The following is a 17486-nucleotide window of genomic DNA, read 5'->3' as shown; positions in this document are numbered from 1 at the left end:
AGAAAATAGTGGCACTTTGGGTTAGAAAAGATTCTGGAAAAAAGAAAGGTATTACTAGTCATGCCTGAAGAACCCTGCCCTTACTTCCCATTGCTTCACATTGATCAGTGACCCAGAAACACGATTCTCTAGCTCTACTGCAAAGTCATCTGGCTTCAAAACAATCCAGTTCCTAGGCGTACTCTCAACTCCCCCGTGTACAAAGAATAAGGTCACTGAAGTTAAAGGGGGGGGGGGGGGAGTGGGGAGACAGGAAGAAGTTAGAACTAAGGCTGTAGGAGTTAATTACCTTTGTAAGATATTTTCTAAAGCCTGACCTCTGATATTAGGATTAGGTTTATTCACAAGTCTGAATGATTTATGTAGTATTAAGGGAAACAGGACGAGCAGGAGATAAGAAACCAGATAAGAGCAGATCTTCCTCTTCCCTTATTCTCCAATCATGAAAATCGAGGTGGGAGACTGCACATACTCATTTCCCTAGACTTTTCATCTAAACTCTAGATCTCCATTTGAGTACCCCCACAAAAAGCATCACAATCTTTCCCCTTCCTAATCCTAGAGAAACTAGTTTGTTCACTGGCCCGGGAGATTCAAGATGTAAAGCAAACAGTCTGGGGGAGGGGTGCAGGGACAGCACTGGAGGTGGAGTGAAGGCTAAGGCTGAGCCTGGGCTGATCCAGGCACTTATCTGGCGCCTTTCTTCCTTCCCTAAACACACCGTATCTTAATTCTTCAGCACGAGCAGCAGTAAAGGGGCCTGGGCTTAGAGAACACAAGGCCCAGTGTGAGAAACTCCGAGTGTGCTGACTTATAAGGAGTGGGTGGGAGAGGGTCTCTAGGTTCTGTTCAGCCCTTCTCTGTTGCCAGCACCAATGAAGAGAGAAGGAAGGAGGCCGGGGATGCCTGGAATCCCAGAAATCCATCCCTCCACCACCAGCTTCATCTGCCAACTTGTAGTGACAAGGCTAGGGCCCGACACAGGCAGAGCTCTTGCCCTGCTGTCCTGTCCCACTTTCCCGTCCCTGTCCCATCAGCTTGCCCTCATACCAAGTAGGGAAGTCAGAAACAGAACGGCTAAGACAAGGTGGACAGAGGACTGACGTTTATTGACACACAGTATCCCCAATAGTGCGGTCTCCAAGTCTGGGGCAGCAGGCAGAAAGGCTCCATCTTCATCTTGCTGTCCTCCCTTTCTCTGCTGCCCCCTACCCCAAGTTCTCTGCTATCTCAGAGCGGGGTGACCCAAACAAAGACCTAGCAAAGGAAGCTCAGAATCCAGCTATGAGGATGGTGCTGGATGCCTGCCACTGAGGCTTAGTAAGAATGTCCCAGGCCTGGGGCCAACTCGGAGCAGGGGATGTTTGCTCAGGCTAGTTATGTGGGGAAGGATGGTCTCTCAGAGTAGGGGGACACTTCATGCCCAGATGGCAATAATGGCCATGAAGGTAAAACCAGCAGCCACACAGCCCCATTTAGCAAGAGGGGACTCAGGGGCAGCCAGTTCACGGGGAAGAATTTCTAAGAAGGTCACATAGAGGAAAGTGCCAGCCGCCACACCTTCTAACACGGCCTGGGCTAAGGCCCTTCCTCCTTCAGGGTCTCCCCCAGCCACAGCCATCCCCAAAGCTACGCCAAGGGGGGACATGAGGGCCAATGCCAGGATGGAGATCAGGGCCCATCGTGGCCCTGTGCCGGTTTGCACCAATCGAAGCCCCACTCCAAACACCACTAGTCCCTTGTGTGCCAGAACTGCCAGGCAGAGCTGCAGCACAGCCGGTACTGAGGATTGCAGCCCCACAGCTAGCCCCTCAAACACTGAGTGAAAGGAGAGTGAAAGCAAGAGAACCAGTGCCCTAAAAGGGCCCTGAGAGGGGGGTGGTGGGGATCCGTGGCTGTGCAGGCTTAAGGAGTGGGCCCCAGGAGGCCCACCCCATTCCTCTGCATGTGTCTTTGACCCCCTGGTACTGCTAGGGCCCCACTGCAGCGCCAGTGACTCCAACAGGAAAACCAAGAAGAAGCCTAGGGAGATGATGAGCTCCCCAAATGGATAATCCACCTAGGGTGAGAAAGGATCATTAGGTGACTAAAGAAAGAAGCGGGAGAAAAGGGAATGGTTGGAAGAAAGTGTGGTGGACAAGAAATGTGGGCGTGAGGGTGGTGTAAGACATGGGGATAAAAGAGGGGAAAAGAAGATCTGAAGAAAAGAGAGTCAATCACGGGAAAAGGGGCAGGAATGTGTCCAGAGAACAGGGCCATAAAGAGGGGGACACATGTCCCCTGGGGCCCGATGTATGGGATGGACCTTTATTTAAAGTTTGCGGCTGGAACACCAGCTGGGGGACAGAAGGAATGCTCAGCATGCCTCACATACTCCCAAGAGAGGCCTGAATGGGGAAAGGCTCCCCTGACTCCTCAGCTGAGGCCTGGAGGGGGGGTCACTCACCTCAGTTGAATCAGTGGTGTCAGAAAAATTTCCCTCGCTTCCTGTCCTATTCTGGGAAGGAGAGAGCATGAATTAGAAAGGAAAGGATCAAGCTCCTGGGGTGCTGCTCTGGTTCCACTTTCCTTAAAGTGTCATGTCCCCCAGTTCTGTCCTTTCCGTAAACTCGCTTTTGTTCCTCCCTCAGGTCCCACACATCCTGGGTAGTTCAGCATCCCAGCCCCTCACCTGCAGGATGTAATTCTGGATCTCTGAATCAATGCCCTCCAGGGCCTCTGCCGTCATGTGCATAAGCCCTGCTCCCAGAAACACCCCTGCTGACACACAACCCAGGAGGCTGAGGACCCGGCGGTGCTTCCCTGCCAAGGCAAAGGGGCAAACAGCGGAGGACATTTTTTAGCTGGCTATTCAAGGCAAGCAGGCAGATGGCTAGAGAATGTGGGTCTGGCTGCAGAGAATCTGAGGTTCAGGATTGGAAGTAGAGGCAAGATAGGGCCCAAAGTGAAAGGAAGGGTTGAGGTGGGAACAGGGGCTTATGCTAGCAGGACAAACAACTATACCTGTGGCTGCGTGGATCCGGAACCATTTGAAGCAGATAGGAATAATGCCACAGAACACAGTGAGAGCCAGCAAGGCTAGCAGGCAGCCAATTTTTACACCCACAAGTGGCTCCATCCCTGGGGTGGAGGTTGAGTAGAGTCCCCAGGGTGGTAGAGTAGGTCTTCAGAGCAGAAGTGTTCAAAGCTGCTGTGTTCGTTCACCTGGTTCCAGTGGGCAATGGTCGTGGCTGACGTGTGCTGCCTCTGCTCAGGCAGATGTCTGCCTCTGCTTGGGACTCTGCCTCTGGCTTCCCCCCACCCTCCAACAGGGCCCCTCCCCAGCCTCACCCCTCTTCAGCTCGGTAACCAGAAACTCCAGCCTCCCTGCCAGACACAGCCCAGAGCTGTGTGTCTCTCCTCCTCCTCGTGGCTGACTAATCCTTAGGCTGACAAAGAGCCATGTGAGCTCACCTCTGGGGTGAGCCTGATGGGAGACGGCATGCTCTGTGATGGTTGTGGAGCCCCTTTCCCTTCTCTCTGGGGACAAAAGCCTGGCCCTTCCTTGCTTAGGACACTCAATCCAAAACATCCATATTTTTTTACTCAACCCCCTGCTTTGTAGACTGACACCTGAACTGCACCCTTTCAGAGGGGATTTGGGGCCAGCTGGGGCAAAAGCAGGTAGGACTAGGACTTTCCCTTTTGCCATGCTGTGGGAACTCAGAAGGTGAGCCCCCTTACCTGCAATCCCAACAAAGAACTTTCAGTATAGAATTAAAACTGTTTTTATTTTTTTGGGGGAAAGAATACAAGATCTATGGGGCCACTGCATTAACAATATCCCTGTCTCTTCCTGTGCCCAACAAGTGCTTTGAGGGGAGTTAAGGTTATCTAAGTAGTTATAACCTAAAGGTAAATGGAATAGTTGGCCCAAGACTTAATCAATACATTATTAAGGGCTAATGGAGATATTAACCAACAAGAGTAAAATGTACTAGCTTGGAGTACGGTGGAGTAGACCTTGAAAAAGCATTCAGTCCTGACTCATAGTTTGGGTTTAAGTCTAAGTGAGACAGCTAAGGAAAGCTCTGATTAGACTGAAGAACCTTAGGAGGGGCAATGGGAGAAAGTTAAAGGGGAGAAGGGACAGGATAGGTGATTGTTGGTTTCCCTAGGCAGGTTACCTGCATAGCCACATTGAGACCTGTTGAGCCAGTTTTCGGAGGAACTGGAGGTGGTTCTTGTCACCTAGTTTTCCCACTACTCCCAACCAGGTTTCCCTAAGGGAGTAGAGATTCTTATATAAGGGGCAATATTAGGAGGGGCTAAGGACTAAGTGAGAATACAAAAAAGCCCTGGAATTAAATTTTATTACCATGATAAATCAAAACTTCAGGGAAGGAAACCCTGAATACTTTTTTGTTAAGAATCACAACACTAATTTTTTTTTTTCTATTTAAAAAATAACATTTAATTCAATTCAAAAGTTAGAGGGTATGTGGTACCCCTATCATGAATCCCCACAAAGCTTCATATTTGGCAAGGATAAAAGCTGGGAGGTGTCCAGCCAACTACTCTTAAGCTCTCTTGTCAATTGTCAGAAGGATCTTGAACAGGGGATGGAGGAAGCTCAGGTGAAGTGGTAAAAGGCAAGCGATCTCCCCAGCTACTAGCACGAGCACAGCGATATAAGTGTCTATGAAGAAGAAAAAGAGAGAGACTCTGGTATAGCTTCCCCTTCAACATACATGTGAGTAGTATATCCTTTCTTCCCCAATTCCTCATGTTCCATGTACCTGCCATGTCGTCGAGCAGTAACCACAACATGTTGGAGATGGCCATCAGGGCAACACAAGTGACAATGTACGTGGCGTGGCCGTTTAAGGACAGGCTGGGTGACACGGGCCAATCGATGATTCTCTTCTGGAAAGCTCCGGCTTAGGATCACTAGAGAGAACTTCTCCTCCTTATGAGTATGGTTCTGAGGCCATAGTGAACCATATGGAAAGAAGGTGGGAAAAGGTTAAAAATAAGTAAGACCTCTTATTTTCAGGCCTGACGCCCCAAACCCTTTTTCCTTCCACAGACCAGGTCATTTGGTCCCTCACCTTAACTCTTATTTCATGTATCCCCTTATCCCACTCTGTAGCAACATGCTTACCCAGCTAAAAGGAATGGTGTTGTATGCTTGGGAAAAGCTGCAGGCCTGGGTTGGAGAAGTAGATAGCTTGGGGCAAGGAAGTTCATGGGGGCACTGTGAAAAAAAAGAAGTAACAAAGGTCAAAGAAACTAGAAGACAGTGAATTAGGAACTGGAGAATTATAAAGACAGTGGAACTATGAATATAGATAAGGTAAACAGATGGAAGGTAGCATAAAATAAGAGGTTAATTTTCCTTCTTTAATTTTTCCTAGCCATAGTTGAACCCAAAACTAATTCTACCAGTTCACTCAAGGAAGAATACTTACTGGAGCGAAGACATGTCCAGGTCGATGGTCTAAGGGAGATTTCTCTGGTCCCTGAAGCCCAAAAATATGTATCAGTGGTTGAAAGACTCTCTCACAGTTCAGTCACTGTATTTCCCCATTTAAAGGTCCTTAACCAATCCTTCATCAGTCATTAGATATTCAATCTATGTCAATCTAGGTAACTAATACCAGGCATGGTACACCTGAAGCTTGGGGAAGACAGTATAACTCAATGTATAGGATGGTATGATCAAGTCACTCTCATACACTTATTGGCAAAATCTAACTTTTAAAACCATGATACTGTGCAGTCTAGTGTGATTTGGGGTCACTAAAGTGCCCATTGATATACTAGCTCCTATACCCTTTGTGCTTCAGAAATCTACAATCCTTGGTTTACTCGCTTCTCAGATGGATAATCATTCTGATCCAGGACAATATGCTTTGTCAAATGAGAGTCAGCTTCAACATATCATTGAGCGCTCTCAGTTTTCAAGGGAATGTCAGTTCTGAAGAAGCAGGATGGAGTAGAGAAGAACCTTACTTTAAGGACTAGGTCCCTTGCATCCATGAGGAGACGGTGTCCAGTTTTTGTTCCATTCTCTATCAAAACCTGTGGAAAAAAATGGAAGATGAATAGAAGATCCAAAGCACTAGAGGTATCAATGAAAGAAGTTTTACTGGAAGAGGCAAAGGTAAAAACCTCATTCTAGGGGCAGCTAGATGGCAAAGTGGATATTACTCTGGCTCTGGAGTAAGGAGGATCTGTGTTCAAATGTTACTTAACACTTACTAGCTGTGTGATCCTAGACAAGTCACAACTCCAACTGCCTCAATAACAACAAACAAAATCCTAATCCAAAAAATAAAGCAAACAAACCCCCTTCTTCCACCTCTCCCCTCTCCTGCCCCCTGCCCTAAACACCCCATTCCAGTTATTCTAAGAAGGTAAGGGGAAGAATAGAGACCACAAAAGAGAAAGCATCAAAGACCATAAAAGCATTAAAAACTAAGCAGGATGATAAATGTGGAAAAATGTATAGAAGAATTGCACATAGTTAACACATGTTGGATCTTGCTATCTAGTAGATAAGGGTACAAGAAAAATTTGTAACAAGGTTTTGCAAGGGTGAATGTTGAAAACCATCTTTGTATGTGTTTTGAAAGTAAAAAGCAATTAAAAATATTCTGTTATATGGATTGTTTTTCTGGAAGGAGAAAGGATATAGGAGGTAAATTTAGTCAATATAAATACGAAAGATACAAGTAAATATATTTATTAAAAAGCAAACCATCTTTATCAGGTAAAGCTTCCTGGAGGCTAAAACTAAGAAACTGCTATATCACAGAGCTTTCTTCATCCTTTATGTAGTGTTCTTTTGTTAATCAACATGGATAGAAAAAGAGATAAAGACAGAGGTGATATAAATATAGATGATAGAGACATAGAGATCCAATATTTCTTTGTTTACTCATTTGTAAATGTGTCATATACCTCCAGAAGAATATAAACTTTTTGAGGGCAGCGACTTTATCATCTTTGTGATTTATTTCCAATGTGTAAGATAGGATCTAGCACATAGTAGGTACTTGACACATATTTATTGATTGATTAATTATAATAGTTTGTTTCTATGTATATGTGTATTGTTTTCATTATTTATATATAAAAAATAAACAAATATTTCTTGCACATTCTTAGCTTCTTAAAAAAAACTATGCAGAAGAAATAGGAGAAAAAGGGAGGATTAATCAACAAGACTTTATTAAGAATTAGACAGTAGGGATACAAAGACAAAAATGAAAAATACCCTTGCTCCCAAGTAGTTTACAGTTTAGCAGGGACAACCAACAGGTAGCCATATAAGTATATACAAAATATATAAATAAGAGACATGAGTTGATATTGGGAAGGCACTAGCATCTGGGAAATCAGGAAAGATAGCATGTCACATATAAAATGGTACTTGAACTTCTTTCTGAAACAACTGGAGAATCTTAAATAGGAGAGAGAGGTCATTTCAGGCATGGGGCAACTAATGGTGTTGGTTGTGTGAGTGGAGGAAACAGAACAGATGTTGAGATATAGACTGAACAAGATCTGGCAGCTGACTGGATGTGTGTGTATGTGTGTGTGGGTGTGTGTGGGTGTTTGGGATAGTGGTAAGTTACAGGAGTTGAAGATTATGTGGAAGATGTGAACCTGGGTGACTTGAAGGACCAAAAAACTATAGAGACATGGAAGAGATGTTAGATGCCATCTCCTCCAAATCTTTCATTTACAGGCAAAGAGATTACTGAGGTTATAAATGGCAGTCAGCTCTTTCCCACTATGCCATGATGTCTCTCTATGGTGCAGGGTGGTACTCTTGACAGAAACAATGTGAGTTCAGTTTTGGGCCCGTTAGGTTTGAGAGGTCTATAGTGAATCCAGGTTGAAATGTCCATAGATATTGGTGATAAATGTCCTGGATAACCCTGGAATTTTACGCATTGGAAGCGTAGAGGACTTGTTGAATGCTGACTATTATGGGCCAGAATGCTGTACTTGAAACAAGGATTCTTACAAAGTGTTAACTCAGTTGAATTGATAATACAATTGTTATCTAGTTTAGCATGGTGATTCATAGTTCTCCAGTTCAGTACGTGTACTTAGTACTTAATATAGTTCTACAAGATTCACACCCACGATGATGTAATTATAATAGAGTATATAAGATGGACAAACTCAGCCAGGGTCAGAGCCAGAGAAGACAGAGGACTGGAGGCAGGAGCTCAAGCTCTTGGAGCCAAGGAGAGACAGATTCACTCCATCTCACACCACCATGGTTGCTGGCCTGTCCTCCTGCTTCCCCCAATGAGACCAAGGCCAGTCTGAAGGGCCTCCAGAAAGCTAGCCGAGCCTCAGGCAATAAAGAATTTGGATTTTATCCCTGGCTATTCTTGTGGTGATTACTCAGCTGAAATGAAGGCTGGTCCAGAGACTTCCAGAAAACCAACCAAGAACACCACTCCTGACCCTGGGCCCTTGATAGCTTATGAATATTACTAAAATAAACATTTCTAAAATTACTAACACAAGTATGCTTAGATTTGCTGGGCCAAAGAAGGAACATTTGCTGCATAAAATGTTTTTTGAACTCAGGAAACCAAGTTGCTGTTTTGACTAACTGTCTTTAACAGACCTTGGCTAGTTAGTTTGAAATTTTTTTTTTTTTTTTTTTTAAGCAACCTATAATGTTCCTAACATGGCTTAGAGCCAAAATGTTGGTATAAAAGTTTTCTTCCTTCCCCCCTCCCCCAAGCCTAATTGCCAATTAGTTACCCATGACTGCTTTGGCAAGAATAAAGTTTTGACTTAAAAGAAAATCCTGTGCAAGTGTTCTCACTCAGACGCTAAACCAAACTCTTCTGCAGCAGAAGAGCCATTCCATCCCTGGGGCTGCTCCCTATTGGATGGCTCTTCAGACAACCTCCATTTAAGAAGGGTGCCGAAGACAGCTATGTCTCATCCCTCTCCAGACTGTACTCCAGAATTTCTCTACCATGTCCTGTTCCAATGAATGATCTGCCTCCCTGATTCCAATTTTTTCCAGCTTCTCTTTTTTTATGTATTGTTTTTCCTAATTAAATGTAAGCTCCTTGAGGACAGAGGCTGTATTTGTATTCCTAGTGCTCATCACAGTGTCTGGCACATAGTCAGCACTAATAAATGGTTGTAGTCTATTAAAAGACTAGCTCTCAACCAAGAGAATACGGGTAGAATTATAGAATTGGAGTCATCAGTTTAAAGCTGATAATTAAAACCATGAAAGTAGATGAGTTCACTAAAAGAAAAAGTACAGTCAAAGAAAAAAAAAAGGGCATAGGAGAGCTTTAAAGTATACCAATAGTTAAGGGATTTCTTACAGATGGGTTCTAGCAAAGGAGACCAAAGCAATTTGAGAAACAAAATGAAACAATTTCAATGTAATGAAAGCCCAGAAAGAAGAATATACATGAGGAGAGAGTGATCAATAGTGATGCAGGGAGGTTGAGAAGGATAAAGAATAAGAAAGGGATTTGGCAATTAAGTTCATTAATTACTTTTGAAAGAGTAATTTCAGTTGAGCAATGAGGTTGGAAGTTAGCTGCAGAGAGTTTAGAAGAGAATGAAAGGAAAAAAAAATGAAGACAATGAATAAAGATAGCTTTTTCAAGGAGTTTGGCTAAAAAAAGAAATAAGGGAGAAGCTTGTGGGTATGGTAGTGTCTATTGAAGGTGTTTTAAGAATGGGGGATAGTTCATACAAGAGAGGTTGAACTTAAGCGGTTTATTGAGAGGTGAAGGGAGATCTCAGCTTACCAGGAAGTGGCCTGTCTTACGCCACAAAGTTTGGATGACTTCAGTTCGATCAGCCATGCTGGGTAACTCACTTAGAGAGAAAGCAGAAACTACCACATCAAACTGTATCTGGAAATCAAGGCAAGGGACATTTTAGACAGACTTCTCTCCATCCCTGAGGCTCTCCCCAATTTCTACTTCCCTTGTGCTTTGTTTCCACCCATTGCCAAATACTCAGGCTGTGCCATAAGAATTTCTATATAAATATATATTTTCTTTCTTTCTTTTTTTTGGCTGAGGCAATTGAGATTAAGTGACTTGCCCAGGATCACAGCTAGGAAGTGTTAAGTGTTTGAGATTAGATTTGAACTCGGGTCCTCCTGACTTCAGGGCAGGAACTCTATCCACTGTGCCATCTAGCTGCCTCCAAATAAATATTTTCTATGTAGAATTTCATGCTGAAAATTTCCAATTGTCTGTTTCTCTATCAGTACATTGAGGAAATCTGGCACTTACCTTTGGTGAAACTGGGAGAAACTGTCTAAAAAAGACTCCTGGAACATGAGGTTTCCCAGAATCTAAACCACCTAGGGAATAAATAAGAGAATTAGTTAAAATGTGCCAATACCTGAGGAGGGAAGGGACATCTAAATAGAGAATAAAGATTCCAGGAATGGAGGAAAAAAAGAGAAAAAAATAAGTATGAGATAGGTTGGAGAAGGAAAGGCATGGGAAGAGTAGGAAGAAAAAAGGATTCCTTTTCTTATTTTGACTCCAGCTAGCCCATTCTCAGCTCAGCAAAGAATATTACCCTTTACTTTTATCTAATGAAAATACAAAATCTGATCTTTTGGAAGAATCTTTTTTTTTTTTTTTTTTAAAGGGAATAGGAAATCTAATTTTCCTTCTCCACTCTATCACAACCTCTTCTACCTAGTCCTTTGCCTTTTTTATTTGTAGATCATTTCAAGCTTATATTGCCTTATTCTCACCTTTCAGAAGCCTTTCTGCTAAGGCCAACATAGGAGCTGAGCTGTCCACATTCAAATATTCACGAAGACTATGGCCCCAAGTATTATAAGCAGCCCTGTGAAGATAGGAGGACAATTTAAAACATCTAAGAGACTGAGTTCTTAAACAGAGTACTGCTAATACATATTCTCTTAAGTATACTAGTAAGCTATATCAGGTAAAGGTTAAAAAGTAATGTTATCATTTCTATTAATTTTTCTGCACCTTCTGGATGGAGGATAGAGGGCTGTGGAGGGAAATGGATTCATAAAAATGTCAGCACCCTAGAAACTGATACGCAGCATCCTGCCCTTGATGTTATATTTCTCTCCTTTTCCCTTTTCTAAATGTAGTCCTTATTTCCCAAACTCTGACCCATTCCCCATGCTTCTAAGTTTTCTTTTCATGTGCCTAAACTCCTATCTAGAAATTAATTAAAATAAAATATCAATGGTGACATTAGTGCCTAATCTTTAACTTCATTTTCCTCTAGAATCTACTAGTTTCTTGGCTTTGGAATGGTCTTGGGTTTCCTGAAGACGGAAATGGTGGAGCTAATGCTAACTCGAGTCACTCACCAAGTAACAGAACCAGTGCCTGAGCCAAAATCCATTAAAGTTTGTGGCTTAAAGTCTGGAACACGAGCTTGGATCTAAAGAAACAAAGTAACAGATGCCAGGAATGACTTGGGGCCTTTCTGGAGATTATTCAGAATGTAGGACTAGGAAAGAGGTTAGATGTAAGGTCTTTGAAAGTTTGTGGCTATCTCAGGAACCTGTCTTAGAATAGAAACTAAGGGGCTTTACCTCATGGAAGGCTCTGGAAACAGCTGCAAAGCCACCATCCAGTCGTGCTGCCATGTATAGCAAGCTCAGTCTTTCATCATAACTGCCAAAGAAACCAGGTATGTGTAATTATTTGTCAAATCTTATAGAGTCCTAGTCTCACAGTATCTCTTGCCTCCATGATTACAATTCCTATAGCCTTTGTCTCTGGGTTATAACTTTACTATGTCTCACCTGGATTACTGCCAAAGCTCCTAACTCACCTTTTAACCTCTATTCTATTTTAGTTCATCCTAGACAGTGCTTCCAGATTCATTTTCTAAAGCAGAGCTTACATTATGGCACTTTATGTTCACAAACCTTCAACAATGACCCACTGATATCTATGGGAAGCACCCAAGTATAGGAGGAGAGTGTATTAGATTTGGTATAAAGTAGACCTCAATTCAAATTCTACCTCAGAAACTTACTAGCTATGTGGCTCTAGGCAAGTCACTTAGCCTTTTTTACTCTCAGATTCCTTAGCTATTGGTGATAGTACCTATTTCATAGGGGTTTTGTGAAGAATGAATGAGATAGAATGTATACAACAATATGCAATCTTTAAGCAATATAAATGTCAGTTGTTACTGTTATTACCCTTATTATTATTCTCTTTAGCTTGTCATTCAAAGACTCCCATTGCTGAGTTCAGTGTTAAAATCCTGCCCCTTCAAGGTCTAGTTCAAATGCTATCTGTTCTATCAAGTTTTCTTTGATCTGTCCAGCTTGTAGTTATTTCTTCTTTGTCTGAATTCAAAGTATATTTGTACCTTTCTTGTGTTATCAGTATATTCATATTTTTCACTGCAGTTATTTTGTACACATTTTAGAATTCCTATAAATAACTCTAGTAATTGTATTTAATTTACTTTTGAATCCCCTCTAACTCTTCCCTTCCTCCCACCAGTACTTAGCACAGAGCAATAGTTTTAATAGTTCTTTGTTGCATGAGTAAAGGAATGAACCTCAACAATCCAAAAACAGTTTTGTTAAGATAGAAAATGGTATAGGCTACAGAAAAAGACCCTTCATATGTCTGTCTTTTCAATAATAGAATGAAATAGAAATATTTTTAGAGCATAAATTTCTGTTCTAAACAGGAGTAACAAAATTTACATTTAACTAACTTGATAAAGCTACTAAGAATATTAAGAGGACTTTTCATTCCTTTCCTTCAATCTCTTCCCCAAAAATCCTGAATAGATCTTTTTTTATTCTTTCAATTAACAATCTTTCAAAATTAATTTGTCTCCCCCACTACCCCTAACTGAGCAAAATGCCATAAAACAAAAATAATACATCCCTCACTATAAAGTTCTATAGTCCAGCAAAACAAATTCCCCCATTCCCACTTCTCTGTCAGGTTAACAGATGTTTTTCATCATCTTTTTGAACTGTTTACCATTTTCATTGATAAGAGATCTAAAATCTTTAAAAGCTTTTTTTCTTTCTATTTTTGTTATTGTATAAATTGTTCCATTGGTTCTGCTTACTCTGCTCTGCATCAAAACATGTCTTAATTTCCTCTAAATTTATTCATTTCATTAAAAAAAAAAATCAAAAAATTTTTTTTTGCTGTCTAAATTCTCTCCTTCCCCCCAGCCCTTGCTTTACTCACTGAGAAGGCAAGAAATATGATACCTAACCTTCCCCCTATGATCCTTCTTTCCAGAACAGGCCTCAGTTTGGCTTCAGCCCAGAATCCTGCCCCCCCCCCCCCCCCCCCCCCCCCCCCCCCCAGTTTATCAAGGGATCTCCTGATCCTTAATGCCCCTATCTTTTTTCTTGGAGTAAAGCTTCTTTTTTTCCTGGTCTTAAGACAAACCTCTTCTCTTCTTTCCCCCATACTGCTTTGGGGCAATTTCTTTACCTTAGTTTTTGCCAATGGTAGATAGTTTTGCGTAGGGTACTCAACACAGCTCCACGAAGCTGTTTCTCTGACTGTAATGATCCTGAGAAGAGAAAGCAAAGACTAGAGTTGAGGAGCCAGAAGATGAAACTCAGCAACCAGTATGGGAATACTTTCATCTCATTTTTTTTTTTTCCCCAGCAGGGACTTAAAACCCAGGAGGCTTCTAAACCTACAGAAAAATGTTACATAAAAATGTAAGACATGTTCTGTGCCATAAGAATAATGGTTTAACCAGAGCATTATTCTTTCCCTGATAATTCATCTTCCCTCATTGCCTCTTATGATATCTATCACTAATTCAGTTTTGCTTCTGTGTAAATGTGATGAGTACCAGGGGTCTGGAATTCAAGATAATGGAACCTGCTTTGATCAGGAATTTCCTCACTCTTCTGCAACACTTCTTCCTAATTCTGAGTCTGTGCAATCTAGTGCACTCCACAAAGTTACTTACAAGTACTGTCATAAATAATTATTCATAATCTCAAACAAACTAAAGGAGTGACCACTTATTAGAGAATAGCTAAACAAATAATGGGTAGCTATGAGGGTATAGTGGACAAAGTGCCGGATTTGAAATCAGGAAGATTCACTTTCCTGAGGTCAAATGTGGCCTCATACACAAATTGTATAACCCTAGGCATGGCACTTAACCCTGTTTGCTTCAGTTCCTCACCTGTAAAATGAGCAGAGAAAGAAATATTAAGCTACTCTAGTATCTTTGCCAAAAAAATTTCAAATGAGCTCTCAAGAGTCAGATCCAATTGAACAACAATAAACGAGTTATAGTATATGAATAATGGATATATTATTGTGCCATGATTATGACAAAATGAACAGTTTTAGAGGAAAATGGGAAGATTCTTATGAATTGATATAGTGAAGTGAGAAAACTAGAACCATTTATATGACAAGAACACTGTATAGAAAAATAACTTTAGATTTTAGAACTCCAATGAAATGATAAACCATGAATCTAGAGGATGAAAGATGAAATCTATCACCTACCACTTGCCAGAGGTGATGGGACTTAAAATGTATAATGAGATATAAATTTTTACCTTTAGTCAATGTGGGAATTTGTTTTGCTGGGCTCTGCATAGTCATCATGAGGACTTAAAAAAAAATTATTCAATAATGGAGTGTGAAGAATGGAAGAAATAATGGTAATAAAATTAATTAATTAAAAAGAAATAGCTGCTCATTCAACAATGAGTCAAGTAACAATATAAGGCAGGTCATAAATCAAGAATGAAGTCATGATACTTCCTTCTAAATTTGTCTTGAAGAAAAGTATGCTGAGAAATCAATAATGTCATATCTGTGTGAAAGCACTACTGGAAGCTAGTTCAAATCTAGGTTAGGTCAAGGATGTGATAAGAGGAATGTATGTGGGTGAGATTTCATTCCATGGTACAACCTGGGAAAGTCCAACACATTTTCTGATCATTTCTGATCCAGATGATTCTAGAGAGAAAGGTCTAGGCATGGACTGGAAATTTAGGCATATCCTTATATACAATGCACAATAGAATCAAAGATTACTTATAATAATAGCTGACATTTTGTGTTTACCATTTACAAAGTGTTTTATACATATTATTTCCTCATTTAGTCTTCAGAGAAAACTCTTGATAAATAATACAAGTATTATTATTTTTACTTTATCTAGTTTCTAGTTGTTAAGTAATATTTATGAGTGATTTCAACAAAAACATATTGGAAAATTGACATATTTGTCTGCAAAGTTGATTTAAAAACTAATCTTTGCTCTCTTCCTAAATTATTCTAACCTGACTTCTTCCTTTGGCCCATCTTAGCTTTTACCTGTAGCTTGCTGGAGTTCATTTTCCAGCTGTATTGCTTTTTTTCGAAGTTCCTCGGGTTCTATAGGAAGTTTTCGACTCCAGAGGTAGTTGGTGAGCGTCTGAACCTGTTTCTCTATATTGGGTATAGAGTTTTCTGTGGGCCAGAGATGAAAAGGGGTTAACCAATTAAATGAAGATTTCTTTCTTTTCTCTACGTATTTCCTTGTTCAAGGGAATTACTCACCCTGCACGAGACGTTGGGCTGCAGTGACCAGGGCCTGTGGCAGCTGCACTTGGGATAAATTTAAGATGCCTGGATGCTTACGATGGGGTTGCTTCTCCAGGAAATCTAATATATCATTCTCCTGGGACACTCTGGGAATCAGGTCAGTAAGTGGCTGAATTCCAGAAAGAGAAAAACTGAATGAGGTAATTTAGTGCATGAAGAAATACGGGTAATAATGGTTCATTTTTTATTTTTTTACTTTTAAGATTTTGCAGAATGTTTTATGTATATTATTTTACTTCACAACAAATAATGTGGGAATGCACAGATTGAGACAGAATTCAATTAAGGGGGAATTTACTAAACTGCAAGTTTGGAGTGTTGTGGATGAAGATAGACCAGGGATAGCAGCATGGTGCAGGTAGAAGGTGTGCTAGATTTACAATCAGTAGAATCAGAGTTTGAATCCCGCATTTGTCACTTGTTACTGGTAAATTTTAAGTCTCATGTGGTTTCTTTATTTGTAAAACCAATGGTTTGAACTAGATAATATCTATAAGATCACTTCTACTTCTAAATCTACTATTTGAGAACAAGAGTCTTCTCCAGGGATAGGGAGGTTTCTCTTGCCTCAGCAAAGACTGAAAGAGTTTCAAGAGTTGGAAGGTTGAACAAGAATTCAGAACACTACTACAGAACAACAAGTGACTACCGTGGGCGGCTTTAATAAGCAGAATTGACGAATTCTGATTTGGAGGCTACTTGGTTTCATATTACGTAAACTATAGGTAAGGTTAGATGCTGATCCTAGCCAGGAGGCCATAACAACCTTGCAAATAAATCCAGCATCCGATTTGCATCCCACTCTAGCCCGGGAATCCTCCACCCTCACCATTTCTGACTTCTCTAAACCTACATTATTTGCATATTATTGCATATATATGCATATAATATAAACACGTTATTTGCATATTTGCACCCTGCCTTCCATAATCCTTTTATTTTTTTCTCCCTTTCCTGTCTCTCACTATCCCTTTTCCTTTTCTGTCACACATCCCGTCTCCAGCTTTTTACTGCGCGTCGCTCTTTGTGTCTCTGTCCCTCTATCACTATATAGAACTGTCTCTTCTTCGTTTCCTGGAATGACAGTTCTTCACGTGACCAAACATACATTGATTTACAGGGCTGGGGTCGGTGAGCTTCCCCGATGTGACCAAGCAGGGATGTTTCCAGAAGCAGGGAAACGCGCTGGGAGAATAATGGCTCTCACCCGGGATAATGGGATTCCTGCCGGCTGGCAGCTCCATCTTCCCAGCCGCAGCAGGGATCTCAATCTTCTGGAGGCCGCCATAACGTCTGTGGCGAACCGGAAAAGGAAATTGAAACGCCTGTGACCCTGCAGAAGCACTAACACTTCCTCGGCAAGCTCATCCCCGAGAAGCGAGGGGACATGTCCTCAACCAATCAGGAGAGGAAGATGATTTCTAAGCACCAATAGGCGGTCAGTATGTAAATTAGTCAGTGACGTAAGAGTGTTTTCCCTCGTAAGAGGATGGATACGTATCAGATTGAACCAATGGAGAGTATGGTCAGTGTCTGACGGGGTCGCGTAGGTGCTGCAGTTTCATGGAGGAGACGCTTTGTCTGTTGCTGTTTCTTGAGAGATTATATAGGGGAGTTAGTCTGTTTTTTTTTGTTTGTTTGTTTGGTGGGTTTTTTTGTTTGTTTGTTTGTTTGTTTACAAAATTCTGCAGTTAAAGTATCACTTAGGATGATGTCATTCAGTATTCCACTTCAAATTTAACATAAATCCGAAAGGCAAAATTGTACAGGAAAAGGCACTCCGTCACAAAAGCGTGTCAGAATAACAAGAACGCTATTTTAAAATACTCTTGCGAAGTGTAATTTCCAAACCATAAATTATTGCCGAAT

At 41.3% G+C, this 17486-nt stretch overlaps 2 protein-coding genes across 3 annotated transcripts; both read right to left on the bottom strand.

Moving 5' to 3' along the window:
• Positions 1-515: 515 nt before the first annotated feature.
• On the bottom strand, positions 516-4242 carry SLC39A2 (solute carrier family 39 member 2). Of its 2 annotated transcripts, none has more exons than XM_003755801.4 (4): positions 3004-4242; positions 2672-2802; positions 2447-2497; positions 516-2059 (listed from the first exon to the last, which is right to left on the bottom strand). In XM_003755801.4, exons 1-4 carry the CDS (start codon positions 3116-3118, stop codon positions 1418-1420), a joined length of 939 nt encoding a protein of 312 aa, XP_003755849.1. In that variant the 5' UTR covers positions 3119-4242; the 3' UTR covers positions 516-1417. The 2 variants fall into 2 exon arrangements, with proteins under 2 accessions (XP_003755849.1, XP_031810843.1); XM_031954983.1 differs by having other exon boundaries at positions 1967-2059; positions 2447-2492.
• Positions 4243-4335: 93 nt separating this feature from the next.
• Positions 4336-16946, bottom strand: METTL17 (methyltransferase like 17). Its single transcript, XM_003755799.3, has 14 exons — positions 16825-16946; positions 15573-15726; positions 15348-15482; positions 13482-13563; positions 11591-11672; positions 11363-11436; positions 10766-10860; positions 10290-10360; positions 9795-9902; positions 5995-6063; positions 5451-5501; positions 5144-5236; positions 4779-4963; positions 4336-4678 (listed from the first exon to the last, which is right to left on the bottom strand). The coding sequence occupies exons 1-14, from the start codon at positions 16903-16905 to the stop codon at positions 4573-4575; spliced, it is 1386 nt and encodes a 461-aa protein (XP_003755847.1). The 5' UTR covers positions 16906-16946; the 3' UTR covers positions 4336-4572.
• Between the last annotated feature and the right edge of the window lie 540 nt (positions 16947-17486).

This window comes from Sarcophilus harrisii, chromosome 2 (genome assembly GCF_902635505.1).
Source record: "Sarcophilus harrisii chromosome 2, mSarHar1.11, whole genome shotgun sequence".
Classification (NCBI taxonomy): Eukaryota; Metazoa; Chordata; class Mammalia; order Dasyuromorphia; family Dasyuridae; genus Sarcophilus; species Sarcophilus harrisii.
Note: the sequence above shows the minus strand (reverse complement) of the source record. Positions and strands in the feature narration are given on the sequence as shown.